The sequence below is a fragment of the Cryptotermes secundus genome, unplaced genomic scaffold (assembly GCF_002891405.2).
Source record: "Cryptotermes secundus unplaced genomic scaffold, Csec_1.0 scaffold383, whole genome shotgun sequence".
NCBI classification, from domain to species: Eukaryota; Metazoa; Arthropoda; class Insecta; order Blattodea; family Kalotermitidae; genus Cryptotermes; species Cryptotermes secundus.
In genome coordinates this window covers 6418-29559 of record NW_019723308.1, presented here as the reverse complement: position 1 = coordinate 29559, position 23142 = coordinate 6418, and the positions used below count along the sequence as shown (strand labels likewise).

Genomic DNA, 23142 nt, shown 5'->3' with positions numbered 1-23142 from the left:
ATAAAATGCTGGGAAGCTCTTGAGTAGCTGCACAATTGGCAGCTTCTCAAGAAATGCTCGGCTCCATGAGTGAGTGACACGGAAAATACTACTGAGTATTTTGCCTGCAGAAATGTTTGTACATAATATATGCATGTAATAAATTGTTAATTATATATTAATTTTAATTATTTACAGTGGGATAAATTCAAGTTATATACAGTATAATCTCATTGATGAATGCTGACCAATTTCTCCACTCTGTCTTTTATTTCACATGTAAAAATTAGGACTTTGAAGAAAAATTTTTTAATGTCAGAAGAAGAGAAATCCTAATATACACTTCTCAAAGGAAACTGCTATTATTTCCCTAAGCAGCATTAACAAATTGGTTTTTGTAATTTAGATACAGTGTTTTTTCTGTGAGGTAAAAACTTAATTTTTAAATATTTTTTGGGTGAACTTCAAAGTTAAAGGAGTTAAAGTGGCTAGAATGGAATTCTAGATACTGAGAACTCTTCAGTATTGACCTGCCATTACCATGTGAGGGAATTCTTTGAGCTCTGCTTCTTCACCACCCACAATCAATGGCACACTGGTAAAGTCACACTTTGGTATGTCAACATACACAGGCTCAGGGGTTGGCACTAGAGGTAGGACTCCAACCTGAGCAGTTACCAGCTTTGAATACTCTTTACATTCTGAAACAGAATGAACAACATTTTTTTTGTACATACCAGACGAATTGCTAATCTCATATGTCCTACTTTAAAAGACATAATATAACATGAAAAGTTGAACAGTTCTGCCTAGTGTGACTGGTGAAGATTTTTCTTATTTCAATTATTTATGCCCTTACAGGTTTCGGTCTTCAGAGACTATCTTCAGAGGGACCCCTTTACATCAATAGAGTTAGAAGCCATTATTACAATACATGTTCTAAAAGTTAAAATGTATACATACAATATTAATAATATACAATTGGGAATAAAATCTAAAGTCTTTACAACTACAGTGGCTGTTCCAGCACGTTAAAATATTTATAATTTGTTTGTTAAGACTTTATTGGAATTTGTAAACCAAGCAGGATTGTGTCATCCCTCTTATCATTTCTTCTGATGGGGGCCAAATGCGTGCCGCCTTGTCATTCTCAAGAAGAGGGATCTGCAAATATATTAGGGGTATATTGTATTATTTCAGCAGTCCTATTATGTTTTGTAAAAACTTCTGTTATTTCATCCTACTTTTGATATTGTCATGTATGTGTTTGTGGCGCGCTGTGTTGTGTTTACTGTTCTACAGTGTGTTGTACCGCATATTTATACTCCTTGGGTCTATGATGTTAGTGTTGGTTCCACAGCATAATAAGAGGGACAACACGAACCTGCTTGGTTTATGAATTCCAATAGAGTCTTAACAAAACAATTAAAAATATTTTAACATATTGGAACAGCCACTGTAGTTGTAAAGACTTTAGATTTTATACTCAATTGTATATTATTAATATTGTATGTATACATTTTAACTTTTAGAACATGTATTGTAATAGTGGCTTCTAACTCTATTGATGTAAAAGTGTCCCTCTGATGATAGTCTTTGAAGACCGAAACATGTAAGGGCATAAATAATTGAAATAAGAAAAATCTTCACCAGTCACACTAGACAGAACTGTTTAAGTTTTCATGATATTATTAGTGTGACAGACCAGAATTAAACAAATCAAACATAATATAACATCCTTTTCAGCCTGATACTTGACTGATACTGGCCTGATTCATCATTCATAGAACAGCCATAATATTGTTATATCATTTCATCTGAATATACTACAATTAAAATGTGATGAAACCAACAGACTAAGTATACACGATGGTGTTATAAAAACTGTAACCAGTTACAACAGTATTAACAAGCATATTAAAAAAATAAAAATATGCAGGCCTTTTGTACAATACTGTTGTGTGCAAGACTAATATACAAAACTGTTGTTAATATTTTCATTGAGCATAACCATGTCAGAGCAATAATAATAGATACTTGACAACACATGTACAATTTTAGAAAATTTGTAATCAATATTAGCTACAAAATTTGTAGTGAGCTCTTTTTTTCCTTATCCTGGATACTGTCCACAGTCTGGGTGTATAAGAAAATGCACATTCCAGAAAGTTACAGGTTATACCAGAACCCAGCTTTGTGCCAGTTCTGTCAACAAGCTCTGCATGGCATTGTGTTCCATTGGAATCACACAATAGCCCCATTGTTATAGTGACATGTGAGAGATATCAAGAAATGACAAATTTCTTGCCCCAAAACTGAAGCACATGAGATCTAATGATCTTGACTTTCATAACATTTTTGTGTTTCATGCAAAAGAAGTGCTCACACAGAATACTGTTGTGTGCCACCATCCCAGGTAATATACACAAGTCATATCAGAAATTACTTGGAAAAACCATGAACATTCTAGCAAGGAAAATTGTTTTCCCTTGAGCAGATAATCTGATGCAATTTCTGGGTGCAAATGTCCTTAAGAGTACTCTGAGAATAAGCCCTGCCTGGAGTGCACATGCATGTCAAGGGCCTACTCTGCAAAGTAGTTTTCCAGAATACATCTCTTGTAATTCCCATTGTCACTGCAGGCCACATCTGGAGGAATACGTTATACACATAAACTCTTGTGAATATTCCCTGCTGAAATGGTTAAGACTGATGGATTCAGTGACAAAAAGTAATTTGTCACCACTGAGATACATAAGGTGCTGCCATGACTGTTTCCAAGGGGAAGGGGGAAACTTACATCTAAGCCCTTTAAGGTTATCTTTGCTGATCACTCTAAAAAGAATTTAAGGTAGAAGAATAAAATTTATTAGAGACTAATTAGAATGATCAAGTCAAGGAGGATGAGGTGGGCACGTCATGTAGCACGAATGGGGAGACAGGGAATGCGTATAGGATAATGGTGGGAAAACCAAAAGAAAGAGACCACAGGGAAGACCAAGGCGTAGGTGAGTGGACAATATTAGAATGGATCTTAGAGAGATAGGATGGGATGGTATGGATTGGATAGATTTGTCCCGGGATATGGACCAGTGGAGGGCTCTTCTGAACACGGTAATGAACCTTCGTGTTCCATAGAATGCTGGGAAATTCTTGAGTAGCTGCAGAATTGGCGGCTCCTCTGGAAGGGCTCAGCTCCATGTGTAAGTAAGAGACTAATTTCAAGGTCTGTTATTAATAAGTCCTGCTTTTCCATATTTATTTTACCACAGATCCAGAGGGGGGGGGGAATACCTGGCTTCCCCCACATGAAGAATATAATTTTGTTATAATTTGATCCTGACCCTATTTAAGGGAGTTAATATTGGTTTTTGACACATTTGTAACAGGTAGTAAAAAGGAACCTATTTGCTGTGCCATGTCTTTCTCTGTCTGTGTCTGTCTGTTCATATAAAACTCAGCAACTGCTTAAGAGATTTTCATGAAATTTGGTATGGGGAGAGTTTTACTAAATTTTCTCATCAGATTCTATTTTTCTTTTTTATTGCTAGTGGGGTGGGACTGAGTCCCATGTACTGCAGCCTTTTCTTGCCTATTGTACCAGCCCCAGAAGATAGGTGAAGGTGATTGTGGAGCAATTGGTGGAATGACGATTGGCAGGGGAAATCAAAGTACTCGGAGAAAACCTGCCCCAGCGCCACTTTGTCCACCACAAATCCCACTTGACCAGACCCGGGATCGAACCCAGGGTACCGCGGTGGGAAGCCAGCAACTAACCACTTGAGCTATGGCACAGCCTTTTTTTCATCAGATCCTAAGTTGAGTTAAAATCAGACAACAGAAATTTTGTGCTAAAATTACACATGTATCTGTGAACTTGTCAAGTGTCACTTGCTAACATTTTTCAGAATGAAGAAAATGTTTCAATCAAGACAGTTTAAGTCCAGTACACATTTTCTGCAAGTCTTATAAGTTTCAGGGTAATTAGCAGAAACAAAATGTGCTAGAACTGTAACAGTGTTCTTACTTTTCTTAACTTCTTTGCTGTTGCATTTGACAATCTAGTACCTTTATGTATTTAGAAATTGATGAAACCATCATAAATATCTACGAATTTGTGACATACCTCATGCTCTTTCTGGCAAGTTTATCAGGGCATACACTTGCTAGTTTGAAGAAGCTGGTCATTAAATCAGTAAGCTGTAGAATCATTGTTACGATGTGTAGATAAGATAAGATATTACTGTCAATGAGAAAAAAATAGCAATTAACTGCCATTTCCAATTTAGTAGTTCATATTTATAAACTTAATGTGCTATTCAATGAATACACCACCTGAACTGTGTGTCTGGATAACTTATTCTAATCACATCCCTAGAATATGATGACATAACTTGATTAGTAACTTCTTCTGCTTTTACACACAAGTGCTCTGATCCATCCAACCACAGAACCTTTCCAGCATGGGGAAGGACTTCTTATCTGATGGACTAAGGCATTACAAGGCCTCGTTCATGACAAAAGAATACAAACATCCATGCCTATCCACGATCTATTTGTGTTGTCCTGACAAATTGAGCTATCTGTGTGAGGCCTGATCATATATTTTATTGGACCAAGGACAAATGATGTGTAGTCATCATGAATTTTTAATATGTGACACGTTTTATATCCAGCCCTATGGGGAGATGACTGGATCCATGAAGTGAAAAATAGATGTAAATGTAAATGCCCCAAGTGTGGTGGTCCCAAGACTCATTAAAGTGGGTACCAGGACTTGTCTTGTATCAGAGCAGATAAGGAAATTCCTTCTTTCAGTTTTGGTACATACTTAGAACATGAAAGTAATTAGCAGTGTGACAGTGTGTTGAAGGAGTTTTGGTTATTGAAATAAAAGAAGTTATTTTGCTTATTTTATTCTGTATGTAGTAATTTCTTCAAAGTGACAGTGGTATGATAATTGTAAAATGAATATCTACAGGATCTTCACTAAAGTACTGATTATTTTATTTTTGAATTTTAATTTTTCTTGTAGGACCATTTGTTCTGATGTTGTTCATCCAGTAGAGGGTACAGTTTGGCATGCTTTGTCTGCTGTCTGTACTGTGGGCCCAGTATTCCAAGACGTAAATGTGAATGCTGAATACTACAGGGCATTTATGAAAGAGAGTCTTATTCCATTTCTGTATGAAATGAATTGTCATTTAACTTAGATGCTTTGCCACCAAGTTGGGGCATGGATATAGCTTACTATTATTGTTCTGGAAATTTTAAACACTCATTTCCCTGTTCAAGTAATTTTTAACCATTACCAAGGCCAATTTGGAGTAGGGTGGTCTTGCCCACTATGCTCTTCTGTATTTTTATTGTTATGTTCCTTATAATGGTTGCTACATTATAGTGATAAATCACTGTGTAAATTCTATGTGACCTTGACATGTGATGTATTAATTATTATTTCTTGACATGTCCAATTGTATTCACTTCAGTTATGGACAAAAATAAAGTTGAAAGTTGAAAGCTCTCTGGGCATGATTAATCCTTGTGGTTATATTTTGTGGGATTCCTTAAGCATGATGCCTACACAGCAATCATTCTCAAATTGTGATAATTCCTCCTGCATACACACCATGCTGTTGAGGTGGATGGTGGACATATTTCGGACATTATTAAATGAGGTCATGGTTAGCAATTGACATACAGTTGGTAGTATGCTTGTAACTTTGTAGATTTATTTTGTTAACTTATATTACCGAATGACGTGTCCAAATGTTACTATGTAGCAAAGCGGATGAAATAAAATACAATACAATATTGAACACCTTTATCACAACTCATAACTGTTGTGTAACTGGCTGTAAGATGATTGTTTAAATAAAAGTAATGTTAAATATGGAATATGTGAAGACTTTGTATATTATTATATGAAACGTTTAAAACATAAGAAGGGAAAATATAAATAAAGTAGGCTAATACAAGGAAAAGTTTCACTTTGACTAGAAGATTCAGTCAGTGGCAGTTATGAGTATGATTGTGTAGTGTTGTTAAATACCTCTCCTTAAAAGAGGGTAAGTTCCATCCCCAGTTTACCTTTCCCATAGGGAAAATGCACTGAAATGTTTGACCTTCAGAGTCAGTGAAATAAGACTCCAGAATGTATAGTACAGATGTGCTAATGTGAGTCAATAACGTTGAGTTATGGAAGCAAACAAAAATATTTGCCTGTTCCCATTATAAGCTTCAGTACAATATGTGACATCATGCCTTATTTCAAAATGAGGTCCTGTTTCATCTTCAGGGAAATTCCCTTATATTTTGATTTTCCCGTTTATAATTTAGCATGCAACAGTCCAATAAAACAGACTTGTGTTCCGATATTAATTAGTCATGTTATATATGGCTCCTAATTAAAATTTATTAAACATATACGACAGTTGTCACAGAAATTTCCTATTTAGAATGCTCTTAAACAAAGAAATGTTCTATGGAATTTAAAAGACACCATTAGGAATGCTTGAGAAAACCAGGGGGAAATGAAGGGATGAGGCAAGTCAGCTTTTGGCCTGTGCTATGATTAATGCACTGAGTGAGAATGATGAATGCAATAAAAGAAGCACAGAAGCCTTGTAAGATGCTTGCAAGTTTGGTCTAGAGTTACATGCAGAGAAAAATGAGTATTTGGTAATATCTTGTCAGTAGAATGTATGAGAGGATGATGGTGATAGATAATAAAATTATCGCTGTACTTAATTTTGTAGTTAAGCACCACGCTATGAAGGAATATGGTAAGTGGATGTAGGTATGACTCCACCATTCTTGACCTTGGCACTTGATGGAGGTGAGTGGGTGGTCAACTTCACTCCCCTGCTGCTTTACCCCCAGGGATAGGGCCCCCAATAGCCGTTGGATAGGAGAACAGCAGTAGGTAAGTAAAGTAAAGCTATCCCTGTACCAGGCCGTGAAGTCCCATAGGGTTGTGAGACGTTGAGGGTTTCACATTATCTAGACAACTGGCCCAAAGATGGCGGTAAGGTTGCCAGCCTTACGCACCGGCCGCGCTTTACTCCCCAGGAAAATTATTTAATTAATTCCTGGTACTCATTTCTGTTAGAGTCTGAGTTGACCCCAGGGCCATAGTGCGGCTGGAAGGATTAGGTCAATTGAAAAAAATCCAATGACCTCATCGGGACTTGAACCCGCGACCTTCCAACTTGTAGCATAGTGCCTCAACAAACTACGCTACCACAGTAACAAATCATAACTACAGTCACGATGAAGATTAAATCCATGGAACACTTGCTATCACTCAGTTCAGAATCTTCTGTCTTCTTGTCTGCTGTCTGAGCATGTGAAAATAAATATCAAAAATTATAGTTTTACTTGTAGCCTTGTGTGGGCCTGGGCCTTGGTTTGGAGATTGGTCTCTTACATTAAGGGGAAAAACGCTTCAAGGGTGTTTGAGAACAGTGTGCTAACGATCGTACGTGCACGTAAAATGGATATGCGGTTAAAGACTGGAAAAAGCAGACAGCAAGTAGCTTCATAATTTATACTTTTTACCAGATATTATTAAGGCAATGAAATCAGTGATACTGCCATGGTCAGGCAATGGAGAAATGAGAAAGTCATGCAAATTTTGATCAGAAAACCTGAAGTAAGGAAATGACTTACAAGACCCAGGGTTAGGTGTGAAGATAATATTAAAATGTAAGATTTGAGGTTTCATGGCGGTGACTGTGAAGAAAGCAGTCTTCTTGGATGTAGCACCGTGTAGATGTGGTGTTAACCGACGTTTCGGGGGAATGTATCGCCTCCATCTTCAGGGTAGAAGGATTTTCTTATTTTTTCTTCTACCCTGAAGATGGAGGCGATACGTTCCTCCGAAACGTCGGTTAACACCACGTCTACACGGTGCCACATCCCAGAAGACTGTTTTCTTCAATATTAAAATGGTTTAATCTAGCTTAGGACAGGTACCAGATGCAGTTTTTCTTTTTGTGTGTGTGTGTGTGTGAATATGGTAACAAATATTTGTGTTTCATAAAATTCACGGTATTTCTTGAATAGATGAGTGATTATTATTAGCTTCTCAACAATTACTCTACTCCATGGAGTCAGTTAACTAGCCAGTGTCACAGTTACAAGTTCTCCTGTTATGCAAGCACTCACACAGGCACAGGAAAGAACATCTTTAACTGTAAAATTATGCTACTGGGTAGACAGCCACATATAATGCAATAAAATCTTAAAAGAACTGTGAAACTAATGAATGAAAGGCCTCTGACAACTTATGTTAATTCTAAGAAATTAGGACTTCGTTTGCCACTAAAATAATTTGGCCAGTTTCTTCCTTCCTGCCAGCAGTCAACTCATACCTGCTTTGGTGGACTCCAGTAGTATATTACTTTCACACATATTTTGTTATGAACTGTCATGTGTGTCACTATTCATCCAGCTAAAAATAATAAAGAAATAATTTCTGGGAAGAACCAGTCGCTTACTTTCCTCTGATACAACAAAGACAACATAGAAAACAACAAGAAAACAACGCATCCAACAATTATCCTCTTGTTGTATGTGTATTTGTTGCTGTGGGTCTGTGTTTACCGAGCCCCTACCCAGCAACTCATGGACAGCAAGGTGATCTCATATGCCTGCTTTTATTTCTTGAAATATGGCAATTAGGCTAATAAACAAATTATCATCATCATAACAATTTCTTTATTTTCAGGCTAACCCAATATTTAGTGGCCAGTTACTTGAGTATGAGTATGAGGGGTGAGCCATAAAACTGGCCCTTGCACTGCTACCTTCAATGATCTACTGTGCCAGTTACATAGTCATTGCACACAAAAATTCTATCTTATTTCGTTTAATGTGTTTTGTTCCTTTTCTTTACATGTCATGGGTTTCATCTCAGCAGCTGTGATTCTGTGTCTGTCTTTAGTCTTTATTGTCCAGGGTGAGATAAAACAGGTAACATTCTTCTTCTTCTGCTCCTATTCTTCCAAACATATGGCAGTTTCAGTATGTTACTAGGTGTATAATTTTGAGAACTTTCATATTTCTGGATCTGTCTTTTTCATTTTTGTGTAATAATTAATATATGGGATAATTTAAAGTGCTAATTTATTGGTTTTTTCTCTTGCCACAATTCTGCTTTTAATCAGCTTTCATCCTCCGAATATCATGGACAGATTTCTGTCAGAAATGTCATCCTGTAGTTTTGCATTAATTTATTTAGCACCTGGATGTATTAGCGATGTACTCATTGACACCGTTCCTGCTAACAGTCTCAAATTGAAGGACATTTAACTTATATTTATGTAATTTGTATTCTTATTAATTTTTTGATTGGATTGTTATTGTGCAGAATCACTGTATTTGACTTGTTCCATATCCTATGGTGTCTACCTGTATCTGGATTTTACGGAATGTAAATAAATTGAATTGAATTGAATTGGACGAGGCATTATTATTGGTCATCTGCAAAAATAAGGGTATTCAAATATCTGTTTCTTGAGATTTGTATTCATTTTATTTTTTCACCTCCCCATTTTAGCATTATGCCACTTTTAACAGGAATGCAGTTGCATGCAGTTGTTAACAAAGATCAAGCCTCACAAATATCTGTCTTGGTTAATGTATGGGGTATTGTGATAGTTTAAGTTAAACTTGATTCTTTATTTCATAGCTTGAAACAGTCTATTGGGGATCCTGCAAGAAAGAAATGTTCACAGAATGCAGAAAAACAGACTCTCCAAATTAATGATGAAGCACAAACTGGCTGGGGAATAATAACTAAAGAATGGAAGTTAAAGAGGCAATTAGACAACTGAAACCCAAGTTGACCAAAACATGGACCAGCTCCTCAACAGAGTGATGATGACAAAACTGTTGAATTTTTATCACCCACAGAATGGCAAAACATTTTTTTACAAGACTTACATCATTTAAATCGTAGATAGGGAATAAAGTAGGAACAAATATGTTTATTTATGAACATAGTTAAATTTCCCAAATGTGTTCCAAAATATGTGCACAGAAACACACTTTCAACTGCAGTTGGGTAATGAAAGAAGAGAAACACTTCAGAGATAGTAATTCAATTCTGAATTTGTACCACTAATGTCAATATACATAAAGCAATATATTCACTTTAAATTATGAAATAAAGTGTGTATCATATATGGAACAAGATGCTTGTACTTGTAAGTACTGTATATTTCAAAGAGGGAACCGATTTATCAAAACTTGGAAATGGGTGATTAAAAATGGGTCTGATTCAGGTTTCATTTTCATAATTCACTGTAACATCCACAAGCTAATAAACTGTATATAAATAAAACTGTTTACTCCTAGTAACAATATCTGAAAGAAATATTGACATATGGTCTCTGAAAGTGATGAACACATTAACAAGAAATTATAATGATATGCTTTGTTTTAATTCATTGTTGCTTCCACCCAGAGGAAGCTGTAGTAACTGCAGTCTCAGGTAATAATGCTTCTTGAATATTGCAGACACATGTATTTACTGGGCTCTGCTGGTCATTGTACCAAAATTTGTGTGTGATTTTCAGACAAAACACTTGGATTGAAGCTTCAGATTTTTATGAGAGATAACAAATGTCAAAATTATCAGTCATTCATGAAAAATAAAAATTATGTGCTATTAATTACTGTTACAAAGAGCTGTTTATTGTATTCAGATTCAACTTACTCATTTCACTAATTCTCTCTCGACCGGATCTTCTGACTGTTGATTGGTTAGGCTTGGTAATGGGTTTTGTTGTTTCCCTAGTTGGTGGTGGTAGGGGAGCTGAAGTAAATGGCCTCTCAGAATACCACCAGTGATACTGTGAAGTTTCAAGGTTTGGTCTATGTGGGCGGTGATTATTATTTTCGTTGTTGTTGTTGTTGTTGTTGTTGTTGTTGTTGCTGTTGTGGTTGCTGCTGTTGTTGCTGCTGCTACTGAATTGTGGTTTTACTGAAGTATCAGGAACAGTTTCAATAAATGGCTTTTCAATTAGCCACCAAGGTTCATTTCTGTTTCCTCTTGAATACCTAACAGGAGAGTTTACTGAAGATAACTGATATGGGGCAGCATCAGATAGGTAGTACTCATTTGTAAATTCTGAGGGATTTTGCTTCGGTATGATGTTACGAGGACCCTGGGGCTGAAGTCTGACAGCAGGACTCATGTCACAGCAAATAATGGGCATATCCAGTTTAATACTGCAGACAGTAGGCCTTTCCCCTTGAAGTACCTTCTGAACAACTGCAGTACATCGGGTCAATAACTGACACACGCCAACTTCTCCAGTCTTCTGCAGACACAAGTCTCCTTCTGTAACATAACAAACAGCAACAAAGCTATTGTCTAATTTAACACAGGCAATGCAACACATGTAGCTTAGCATACAGTGTTTAAAAAGAAGTACCAGCCTTAAAAATGACATAATAGCAAGACTGAAAACATACATTTTTCTATGTGTTGGGTCTGCTTTAAGAAACGTTCAAAGTCAAGTGACAACTACAAGTACACTGCTGGTACAGGATGAGTAATCTAGTTTTACTACATAAATTTAAAAATCTTCTTCATGTTTTATACACTTCAGTCCAAAAGTGAAGGATACCTACCACACAAATTATATGGGTAACTTTTAAGTAACTAATTTTATGGAGCAGAGTCCTTCTTGGGAATCTGATAGCTCTTTAAGAAATTCCTGGTCCTTTTGTCGTATCTTATAGTTCATTAATGCACTCACAAGAGCACATCACTAATCCCTGTCATGAGTCAGATGAATACATTCCACAACCTAACACTCCCATTTCTTTAATATCCATCCTAATCTTACCCTCCATTTTACACCTAGCAGGGCATGATCCTAAAAGTAGGAGTGTTGAGGTAATCTGGCATGCAGTTCAATGTGGAAGAAAATGAGCATGAATCATGATGCAAAAGCATTCTGGTTGTTGTTTGATGAAAGTTTTAGGTTTTAAAGAGCAGAATGCAACAATAAACAGCTCATAAAATGGAAATGTTTAAGCCTTAGTTGACTGAGACTTGAAAACAAAAACATATTTTAGTTAAATACTCCTAGTAGTAGAATTTAATGGGAATAATAAGGAAAACGTTCTTGGGGTTCTGTGATACCATAAAAAATATAGTTTTTACCTCATATATGTTACACTATATATGTAGTAGAGCTTACCTTACAGTAGAAAGTATAATTTTTGTTGCATTACTTTTCTGATATATTGATCAACAGTAAACTGAATAGTACAACACTTGTAGTTAACAGAACAGATATTATAAAACTGCAGTAACTGTCAAACCATGTTAGGTGGGCCCCTGTCACCACGGCATGGCGCGTCCTCAGGTTGTGGATGGAGGAGAGGCCCTCCAGTTTTGGAGGGAAGCTGTGAATATATTGAATAAGCAGTCGCGGACAGCCGACAAGGGGTGGCCCTCCAGCTTGGGAGTTGGGCGTGGGGCTAACAACTCATCACCGTAAAAAATCAGTATGTTACGAAAATGAACACAAAGCCTCGGACCTGGATGGATTCCTTGGATAAACGACCTAAGCTAATGAAAATGGATATGAGATTTGGCACTTGGAATGTACGAAGTTTGTATAGGGCAGGTTCGCTTAGGGCAGTGGCAGAAGAAGTCTTAAAATATAAGTTAGATTTAGCGGGAGTACAGGAGGTCAGATGGGATGGAGGTTGCATCGCACCAGCAGGAGCCTAAACATTTTTCTATGGAAAGGGGAATGAAAATCATGAATTAGGTACAGATATTTTCGTACAAAAGAGAATCATATCAACAGTTAAGAGGATAGAATTCATTAGTGATAGGATATCATATATAATACTAAAAGGTCGCTGGTGTGATATCATTGTTATGAACGTTCATGCCCCAATAGAAGATAAAATTGATGACATAAAGAATAGATTCTATGAAGAACTAGAACATGTACTCGTATTTGATAAATTCCCGAAGTACCCTATGAAAATTTTGTTAGGAGATTTCAATGCCAAAGTAGGGAGGGAAGAAATTTTCAAACAAATTGGGAATGAGAGTTTGCATGAAATTAGTAATGATAATGGAGTTAGAGTAGTAAACTTTGCCACATCAAAAAATCCTACTGTCAAAAGTACAATGTTTCCACATCGTAACATCCATAAATTTACTTGGACATCTCCTGATGGGAAGATACACAATCAAATAGACCATATTTTGATAAATAGGAGATGGCACTCAAGTATACTTGATCATTCAGGGCAGCAGATTGTGATACTGACCACTACTTGGTGGTGGCAAAGGTTAGGGAAAGACTGGCAGTGAGCAAACAAACAACACAGAGAGTTCATATGGAGAGGTTCAATCTCAAGAAATTAAATGACGCAGAGGTAAAGAGCAGTATCGTGTTGAAATCTCAAATAGGTTTGCGGCTTTGGAAAACTTGGACACTGAGGTGGATGTTAATAAAACTTGGGAAACTATTAGAGAGAATATAAAAATGTCTGCCAAAGAGAGTCTAGGTTATTATGAACCGAAGAAGCATAAGCCATGGTTCGATGAAGGATGCTCAAAATTATCAGATTAAAGAAAGCAGGTCAAATTGCAGTGGTTACAGGATCCAAGCAAATTAAATGGGGATAATCTAAACAATATAAGATATGAAACCAGCAGGCATTTCAGGAACAAAAAGAGGGAATATCTGAAAGACAAAATTGATGAGCTTGCAATGAACAGTAAGAACAAGAATATTAGAGACCTGTGTAGGGGAATAAATAACTTTAAAAGGGGTTACCAGCCTAGCAGTAAATTAGTGAAGGATGATCGGCTTGCAGATTCCCACAACATTTTGAATAGGTGGAGGAACCACTTCTCTCAGTTACTGAATGTACGTAGGGTCAGTGATGTTAGGCAGACATAAATCCATACAGCTGAGCTGTTAATACCTGATCCTAGCCCTTTTGAGGTTGAAAGTACTATTGCAAAATTGAAACGGTATAAATCACCAGGTAGTGATCAAATTCTGGCAGAACTTATTCAAGCAGGAGGCAAAATATTACTTTCTAAGATCCACAATCTAATTATTTCTATTTGGCATAAGGAAAAATTGTCTGATCAGTGGAAGGAGTCTATTATTGTACCAGTTCACAAGAAGGGTGATAAAACTGACTGTAGTATCCCTGCCATCAACTTTATATAACATTTTGTCCAATATTCTTCTTTCAAGGTTAAGTCCATATATAGATGAAATTATTGGAGATCATCAGTGTGGGTTTCGACGTAACAGATCAACTACAGATCAGATCTTTTGCATTCATCAGATATCGGAGAAAAAATGGGAGTACGATGAGACAGTACTTCAGCTATTCATAGACTTAAAAAAAGGCCTATGATTCAGTTAGGAGGGAAGTATTGTACAATATTCTGATAGAGTTCGGAATACCCATGAAACTACTTAGGTTGATTAAAATGTGTTTAAACGAAACGTATAGTGTTCTCCATATAGGTAAACATCTGTCTGATAATTTTACTATACAGAATGGTCTAAAACAAGGAGATGTTTTGTCGCCACTCCAACTTTGCTTACAAATTGGCCATTAGGAAGGTCCAGGAAAACCAGGTGGGACTGAAATTAAATGGAACACATCAGCTGCTGGTCTGTGCTGATGATGTGGATCTACTTGGTGATAATACAGATACCATAAAGAAAAACACAGTAACTTTAATTGACTCTAGTAAGGAGACTGGTCTACAAGTAAACACAGAGATAGATAAAGATAGGAAACAGATGTTTTGAAAATGTGGCACATTTCAGATATTTGGGAACAACGATAACAGATCGAAACCTGATTCAGGAGGAAATTAAGAGGCGATTGAACTAGGGTAATGCTTGCTACCATTCAGTCCAGAACCTTTTGTCTTCTCATCTGCTGTCCAAAAACATAAAAATTAGAATATACAAAACTATACTTTTTCCTGGGTTCTGTATGGGTGTGGAACTTGGTCTCTGACATTAAGGGAGGAACATAGACTGAGGGTGTTTGAGAACAGGGTGTTGAGGAGAATATTTGGACCAAAGAGAGATGAAGTCACAGGTGGTTGGAGAAAACTGTATAATGAGGAGCTTCATAACTTGTACTCTTCTCCAAGTATAATTAGAATGATCAAGTCAAGGAGGACGAGGTGGGCAGGTCATGTAGCACGAATGTGGGGACGAGGAATGCGTATAGGATATTGGTGGGAAAGCCAGAAGGAAGGAGACTACAGGGAAGACCAAGGCGTAGGTGGAAGGACAATATTAGAATGGATCTTAAAGAGATAGGATGGGATGGTATGGATTGGATAGATCTGGCTCAGGATAAGGACCAGTGGAGGGCTCTTGTGAACACGGTGATGAATCTTCGGGTTCCATAAAATGCTGGGAAATGCTGAGTAGCTGCAGAATTGGTGGCTCCTCAAGAAGGGCTCAGCTCCATGAGTAAGTAAGTAAGTCACTGTCAAAGGTATACAAACAATGTGGATTGTAAATTAGTGTCTGTTCATTTAACATTTATATATTACAATTCAGTGGGGCATGCTGTAGGGTAGTTGGTTGATGCACTATGCTACAGCAGTGCATCAACCTGATGAGGTCATAGGATTTTTCAAGTGAACTAATCCTACCAGCCACACTTTGGCCCTAGGGTTGATTCAGCCTCTGACAGAAATGAGTACCAGGAATCTTGCTAGGGATAAAGGTGTGGCAGGCGTGTAAGGCTGACAACCATCTGAGAGCTGACTTTTAAGAAATGTAGGAGCCTTGACATCTCACAACCCTATGGGCCTACATGGCCTGTAAGAGTGACTGCTTTATCTATATTACAATTTAAACTTCTTATGGGACATGACATAATGAAGAACTTTATGGTTTGTACTTTTCAACAGATATTATTAGGGTGATCCAAATAAGGGTGATGAGAGGGGCAGGGCATGTGACAAGCATGGGTAGGGTGACAAATATATAAAAAATTTGTTAGAAAATTGTAAGAGATCACTTGTGAGACCTATGTATAAATGAAATAAATGAAAATTAATATTAAAATGGATCTTGAAGAGATGGTATATGGCAGTGTGGACTGATTTCCATATATTTTGATCCCTTAAGACACTTAAGATTTTAGCATCCCTGTAGTAGCTTTTCTCTTCCACATTTTGTTGTGTACAGCTTTGTGGCTTGTGCTTGTCTCACTGAAGACAGAGCCTCAATAATTAAAACTGGAACATTGTTTTGTATTTTAGGTCTTCAGTTTCTTCATCTTCTACCTGTGAAACACCTGTGTCAAGATACTATTTCTTCTTCCTTCCAATTTACCTCTAATCCCTACTCAGTGTACTCTCCATGTCATATCGGCAGCAGTATCTTTACCTTTCAGTCTTCACTGAAACAGATCTTTTGCAACTGGTGTAATCCATCTATTTTGTATTTTGGCTACAATGCCTACTGGATATCCAGGTACTGATGTAAGAAAGCTGGCACCTTGCTTCACTCTGCACCACGTTTAAGGTGGAAAGTGTATATGAGGCAAGGATTAGTAAGTACTCGAGATGGGATCAAGCAATTTCCAGAGTCAGAGATTCTCTGTTTGCTTTTGCAACAACCCAGGTAATCAACTAAAGCAGTAACAGTGGTGAGCTGTGATAAATATATACATAAAACTTGCAACCTGGTAGTCCCAACCACAAACATTAAGGTGCAGGACAGTTTGGGGTCAAAATTGCTATAGCAATCGGCAGATTCGCAGGGTTGTCAATCTTGCTGTGAGGGTTGTTCAACGAGTAATAATCCCGATTCAGTCGCTCTTCTGTCTTATGTCGGGTTGACCTTCGACTGCATCAGCAGGATGCTGTTCTGGCACAGCATGAAGTCTGTTGGCCTCCTGTCACGGGTAATCTGTGGTTTCCCCTAGCCAGCCAAAGATGACGCGGGACTGAGTTCACCAGGAGCACATTGTGCCCCCTGTAAGTGTGGTCAGGTCTTCTTTGGACAGGCAGGCAGCTCAATCGACACCAGGTTGAAGAAGCACCTAGAGCAGGTCCAGCTAGAACATCTGGAATAGTCAGCCGAGAGCCACTACATTCAGCATCACTATCATCTTCTCCACCATACTTGGATACATTAATCGCATCATTAGGGAGGTAACTGCGATGGAGCTCCATCCAAATAATTCTCAGCAAGTCACGGGCACTGCTCATCTACTCCCTGATACATCACAAGTAGCCTCCTTCACTGGATTCTGCAGCTGAGTTCTTCACTGGGCCACGTAACTGCATGAACACGGTCCTTCACGGTCTAGACTAGCCTTAGGCATTGCTACAACTGTTGTCGTTTCGGCCAAATCTGGGTCCGCTGGAAAGAGTCCACTTTGGTGCAAAGGTCGACGTCATTATCAGGAGTGCCTACAGGAACGCAATGAAGTGGCGCAACTGTGAGGCGCAGCATGCTTGTAGCTACAGAGGTTGTATCTGTGTCAACACAGCATAGGACACAGTAGCATCCCGGGCCTCACGTACCCACTGGCTGCAGCGTTTCGTCAGAACTCTTCACTCCAGGCTGGATGTACACTGCGGTGTAAACCAGCAACGTCGGCGAACCCCGGGAATACACGGGAGCAAGTGCCCAGCGGGGGGGGGGAGACACTAACAGAGATGTGGTCAGCTCCGTAGCCACAGCGCATTATACCGTGACGGCCATGACGGCAGTAGAGACAGCAGATACATGATTCACCATTCTTATAATGGCTGATTACAGGCTCATCATGAGAAAGAAGGACCTACCTTCGCTGTAGGTGCAGCATATCTTGAGCGTATGAACACACGTGATCCCTCTTGTTCTCTGAGAGGAGGAACCAAAATGTCTACTGATGGTTACAGTCTGGTTGGTAGCCCAGAAAGAACTCGATACCAAGACAACACTAGTCGGGCGAGGAGCCGCCCGCAGGGCATACTCAGTCCCGAGTTCTGAATCCTGAAATGAACTGCTCTGCTTGCTGTCTGCTTCGTGCTGGTTTCCTGTTTGGCTTACTCTTCAACCTTGAAGATGAAGGCGATATGTTCCTCCGAAACGTTGGTTGGTTTTCACATAACCACAAGGCATTGGAAGGACTAGGTAAATTGAAAAGATCCACCACATCGGGACTCGAACCCGCGATCTTCAGGCTTGTAGCATAGTGCCGACCGAGTGGTCGGAGTTCGAGTTCCGGTAGGGTCAAGAATGTTCTCTTCTCCACGCCGTCCAGACCGGCTCTGGGGTACACTCAATCTCCTATCCAATGGGTACCGGTAGCTCTTTCCCCGGGTATAAAGCGGCCGGGGCGTGAAACTGACCACTCACTTCCAACTAATGCCGAGGTCAAGAAAATGTGGATCTATACATCCACTCACCTACGTCTTCATGGCGTAGTGCTTAATTAATTAAGCACAGGGACAACTTTACTTTTACCTTTATAACAAATGTCTTAAAACCTGGACTTTTTGTTAACCGATTTTAACCTTCATAATGCAATATTAAATTTTCATTACTTTAATGTTACCCATTTTTTCTTGTGCCACCGAATTCAACGGCTCTTACAATTATTGAATATTGAACAAAATGCCAGAAGATTGCCCCAAATTAGGCCACGACCACTACTTCCGCCTAATGTATTCATTAATCAGCCTACTATTTGATACTGTATAGCTTGGTCTACTGAAAATGTCGTAAATAAAAAAATAATGTAATGAATTCAGACTTTCCTGCTAATGTTTTGTGTGCATTTATCAACTTCCATTGGTGCTATATGCCCTACCCACCACTTCCCTCCTCGATTTGACCATCTAATGATGTCTGGTGAAGAGTATATACAATGAAATTCCTGTGCATCCTTAAGTTAACAAATGTGCCGGTTTTCTCAAGTACCGTATGACGGAGGAAGAGCATCAGGAGGCCTCCCTCATAACGGAACCGACCGGAGGAGTTGGGCTTGCTCTCGCACGCGTCGCGGGGAGCGTCTCGTGTTGTTCTTGGTGTTTTTGCACCCCTCGGCTTAAGTGAAGCTAAGACGGACAGACTCGCAGCTTGTCTTCATGCACATATAACTCGTCTACAAGTAGTAGCAATTCCGTAACTTCTGTCTGTACACTTCACCTAGTGATGTACTGCAGGTGAATCATTACGCAATGTCCTTACGTTGACGTCAAACCGGCGGAAGGACACGCATAGTCCAGAAATAACGATAGACTTCCTTCTGCAGCGGTCTTTAACTGAGTTACTCTACGACATCCGTAGCTAGGTAGAAACCATCGTGAACGACGAATTGCGAAGGATCTGGAAGGAAGCGATTGGCCTCCAACCGAGCTAGTAGAGACTGTTACCGCGTGGTAACGACAGTGCTTAGAATCCTTACCATTACGTCGGAAACAAGGGGACAGGCTGTCACTTTGGAACGGGGCACTACTGCTGTAAGCGCTTACTGCGAGACTTGAAGGAATTTCAGGTATGGGGTTACAGTGGAGGCATGTGCCTGAGGACAGGCGGCATAGCCGAAGGACAATGGTTCTGTGCAGTATCAGACATATAGCAGTGACGTCGGGCGTTGAGACTGCACAGTTCCGGGCGCAAGGCGCCGAACTTCCAACACACTGCCTTCGAATGAGAATGAGAGCAAAACTGAACTCTTCATTGCGGCTGCAGTCGGTATCCGACACGAATTCTAAGCTAATTGCAGATTACATCCATAATTTTGTTCACCCTGTTATTATAAGATCCGTTGCAGTATTGTTACTCATGTTTATTTAACGATACTGTCAGTTACTTGGAATATTTAGTGTCCATTGGTAGGATAATTCTTAAAAGCTATCCCTTTAACAGGCCGAGGAGACCCATAGGGCTGTGAGACGTCGAGGTTCTCACATTTTCTAGATAGTCGACTCACAGATGGCGGTGAGGTTGTCAGTCTTACGCGCCGGCCGCCCTTTACTCCCAGGAAGATTCCTGGTACTCATTTCTGCTAGAGGCTGAGTTGACTCCTGGGCCACAGTGCTGCTGGAAGGACAAGGTCAGCTGGTGAGTAATGGATTGGAAAGGATCTGAAAGGAAGCTGCCGCAGCGTGGTCTCAGGTATTCCATGGGACTTTCCTGGAGAGGCTGAGAAGACACGAAAAGCCTCATTCGAGTTGATGGCTTCTAAACCGGAGACCATCGGAATACGTATCAGGTTTGCTAACTACTGGGGCGCGAACCCCGGGTCTCTAGAGTACTCACTTCCCCTCGGGTTTTCCGATCAAAATATTGGGACTCCCCCAGCCCTTCCATGCATACTATACGTTCTTTCATTCCCTCCTCCCTGATCTGACTGCATCAGTAGTATCTCTTAGAGAGTACAAGTTTTGGAGCTATTCTCCGCTCTCCTTTTGCTTCCTCTGTGTCCACAAGCCCCACGCCCCTATGGGCCTGCGTCACCAGAGCTAATACGAACCTGATTTCTGCGCAGCCACTTTATCAGCCCGACAGGCAAGCAAGCACAACGTTAACACAGTGCAAATCACAATTTGCTTTCTGTCACTGTCACAACTACACGACGGTCGCAGCATGTTGATAAACTGGTTCCACTTTTCGAAATACCAGAACTTCACATATTCACACCGCGAATGGACTGCCACAAACTACACGACGTCCAACAGCTCTGCCGAGACTGGCCGACACAGGTTGTACCCGAGGGCATGCTGTATCACAACAAGGAAAACAGTCACGTGAGACTCGTGGGGCCTAGTTCACATGGTGTGGTGTCAAGAAAGTACCAGCCCGGAACTATGTACCCTGCTTGTCATTAATTCGCATTCGAGACGAGGCTACTGGATTGGATTCTGAGCGCCGACTATACCGACGGTTTTGCGTCGTTTCCGTCGTAGATTAGGAGCGCTTTTCCAGAATATTTCCCTCTTCACCGTTTACAACCATCTTCTCGCCTCGTTAGATTTTAAATAACACAACGTTTCGGAAACTGGATCCGTTTCCATCCTCAGGCGACTGGGGAGACATCTACTCTGTTGGGTCCCTTAGCCACTGAACAAAGTGTGTTGTGTTGGAGCGCACAGGTGACCTGTTACAGGGGTATGTTGAAGGATACGGGGCGAGCACTAGTATCGTGCAAGTCTGAATTTACTTTCAAAATGTAACTTTCATTTCTGTGAAGCAGCTAGCCACTAAGCTAGTTAATAAATCCCCCATCATTTATAGAATTCGAAGTTTCATTGCCGTGTTTACAAGAGTCCGACACAGGACATAAGACGAATCCAGTCTTCATCATATGTCATTCAAAGTATTCGTCCAAGTCCGAGGTCGTGGATTTCTGTGTGAAGAAGGACTCGAGAGGCCATCTCTTCCGCCTGCATTCCGAGAGTGTACGATTCCGTGCTCACAAGGGGCCCATTTTACACAGGATGGGGTCAGTGATTAGTTTTGTTGTGTGAGGAGGACATGTTCCATCTACTACGGGATCGAGGATGAGTCGTCGTCAGTTAGTGACGCACACCATTAAGTTGTCATCAACCAGTTATCGGATCTGTTTCCAACATACTGCCGGCATTTATACTCCTGTGGGAAATTCAAACATACATACACAGGACTATCCTTCTGTACAGTTGCCTACACAAGGTACGACATACCTGGTTCGTACAGCAGACAGATTGAATTTTCCGCTGAACGTAAAAAGAAAGGCAATATGGTGTCGAAATAGACTTCAGTGACGTGGCGTTCCTGTCAATTTCAGCTTCAACATTTTTTAGTTTTGGGTCGCACTACAAAGCTACTTTTTCTCGCCCCGGTCTGATATGCTCAGTGGATTCACAGAGCTCAGAGACTGCATAAGCATAATATGTGTGGAGATTCTCGGAGCTCAGAGACTGCATAAGAAAAAAGTGTGTGGGGATTCCATGATTTCTGAGTGTGCATAAGCAAAATGTGCGTCGAAATTTCCGGATTTCTGGGCGTGCATAAACAAAATGTGCATGGGGATTCCCAGAGCTCTGGCACTGAATAAGTAAAAACGCTCTGGTGTGAAGCCGCTTACAGCCTTCGGACGTGACGTCCGAACTCCTCCTTTCCTCCTTCGGCTGGAACTGCATAAGAATGACGTGTGAGGCGAGGGGCAGAGGAGGTGAAGTACTGAGGCAATTCCCAGATGCCTTAGCGCTTGCTCCCGGAGAACAATATGCAGATTTTGACCGACAATAAGGAAGTTCCGCAATTATTTACATCTACTAATTTCAATGTTTCTTTTTGCTGATCTAAATAAAATTATAAAGTAAAAAGTAAAGCTATCCCTGTAAAAGTCCATGAAGGCCCATAGGGTTGTGAGACGTTGAGGGTCCCACATTATCTAGACAATCGGCTCAAAGATGGCAGTAAGGTTGTCAGCTTTACGCGCCGGCCGCGCTTTACTCCCAGGAGTATTATTTATTTAATTCCTGGTACTCATTTCTGTATAAATTCCTAAAGTTTATATGCTCTCTTCTCGATTATGGAAAGTGAGTGTGAAGAGACCCACTTATGACATTAAAGTAACTGTACTATTCTATTTATTCTATATTTAATTCCTTTATGGAACTTCTCGGAATACCCAACAAGTAGAGAAGCTGGGATAGTTCAGTCGATACAGTGACCGGCTACCGGCTGGACGACCGAGGGGTCGGAGTTCGAGTCCCGTTAGGGTCAAGAATTTTCTCCACGTCGTTCAGACCGGCTCTGGGGTCCACCCAACCTCCTATCCAGTTGGTACCGGGGGCTCTTTCCCTGGGGTTAACGTGGCTGGGGAGGGAAGCTGACCGCTCACCTCCAGCTAGTGCCGAGGTCAAGAAAATATGGATCTATACATCCACTCCCCCATACGCCTTCATGGCGTAGTGCTTAATTAGTTAAGTACAGGGACATCTTTACCTTTACCTTACCCAACAAATTGAACTGCTTCAGTGCGAAGAGTTTATTTGCAGTTTATGTACAGATTTTTGATCTTCTGGGGGCCATACATAAACATCTGTTCCCACAGACAACTAGAGCGGAGACATTCGGAAAATGCGAGGCGTTCAGCACGCGCTGAGATAGTCGCTTTACGCTCCCTTTA

General features: G+C 39.9%; 1 protein-coding gene across 1 annotated transcript in view; it reads right to left on the bottom strand.

Annotated features, from left to right (window-relative positions):
- Positions 1-20745, bottom strand: part of LOC111861768 (serine protease snake) — a 32082-nt gene extending 11337 nt beyond the window's left edge. Inside the window, exons 1-3 of the mRNA XM_023846605.2 lie at positions 20500-20745; positions 10703-11329; positions 520-680 (exon numbers count right to left, since the gene is read on the bottom strand). Of these exons, the coding sequence (XP_023702373.1) occupies positions 520-680; positions 10703-11329; positions 20500-20614 (903 nt within the window). The 5' untranslated portion in view covers positions 20615-20745. The remainder of the gene's footprint in view (positions 1-519; positions 681-10702; positions 11330-20499) is intronic.
- Between the last annotated feature and the right edge of the window lie 2397 nt (positions 20746-23142).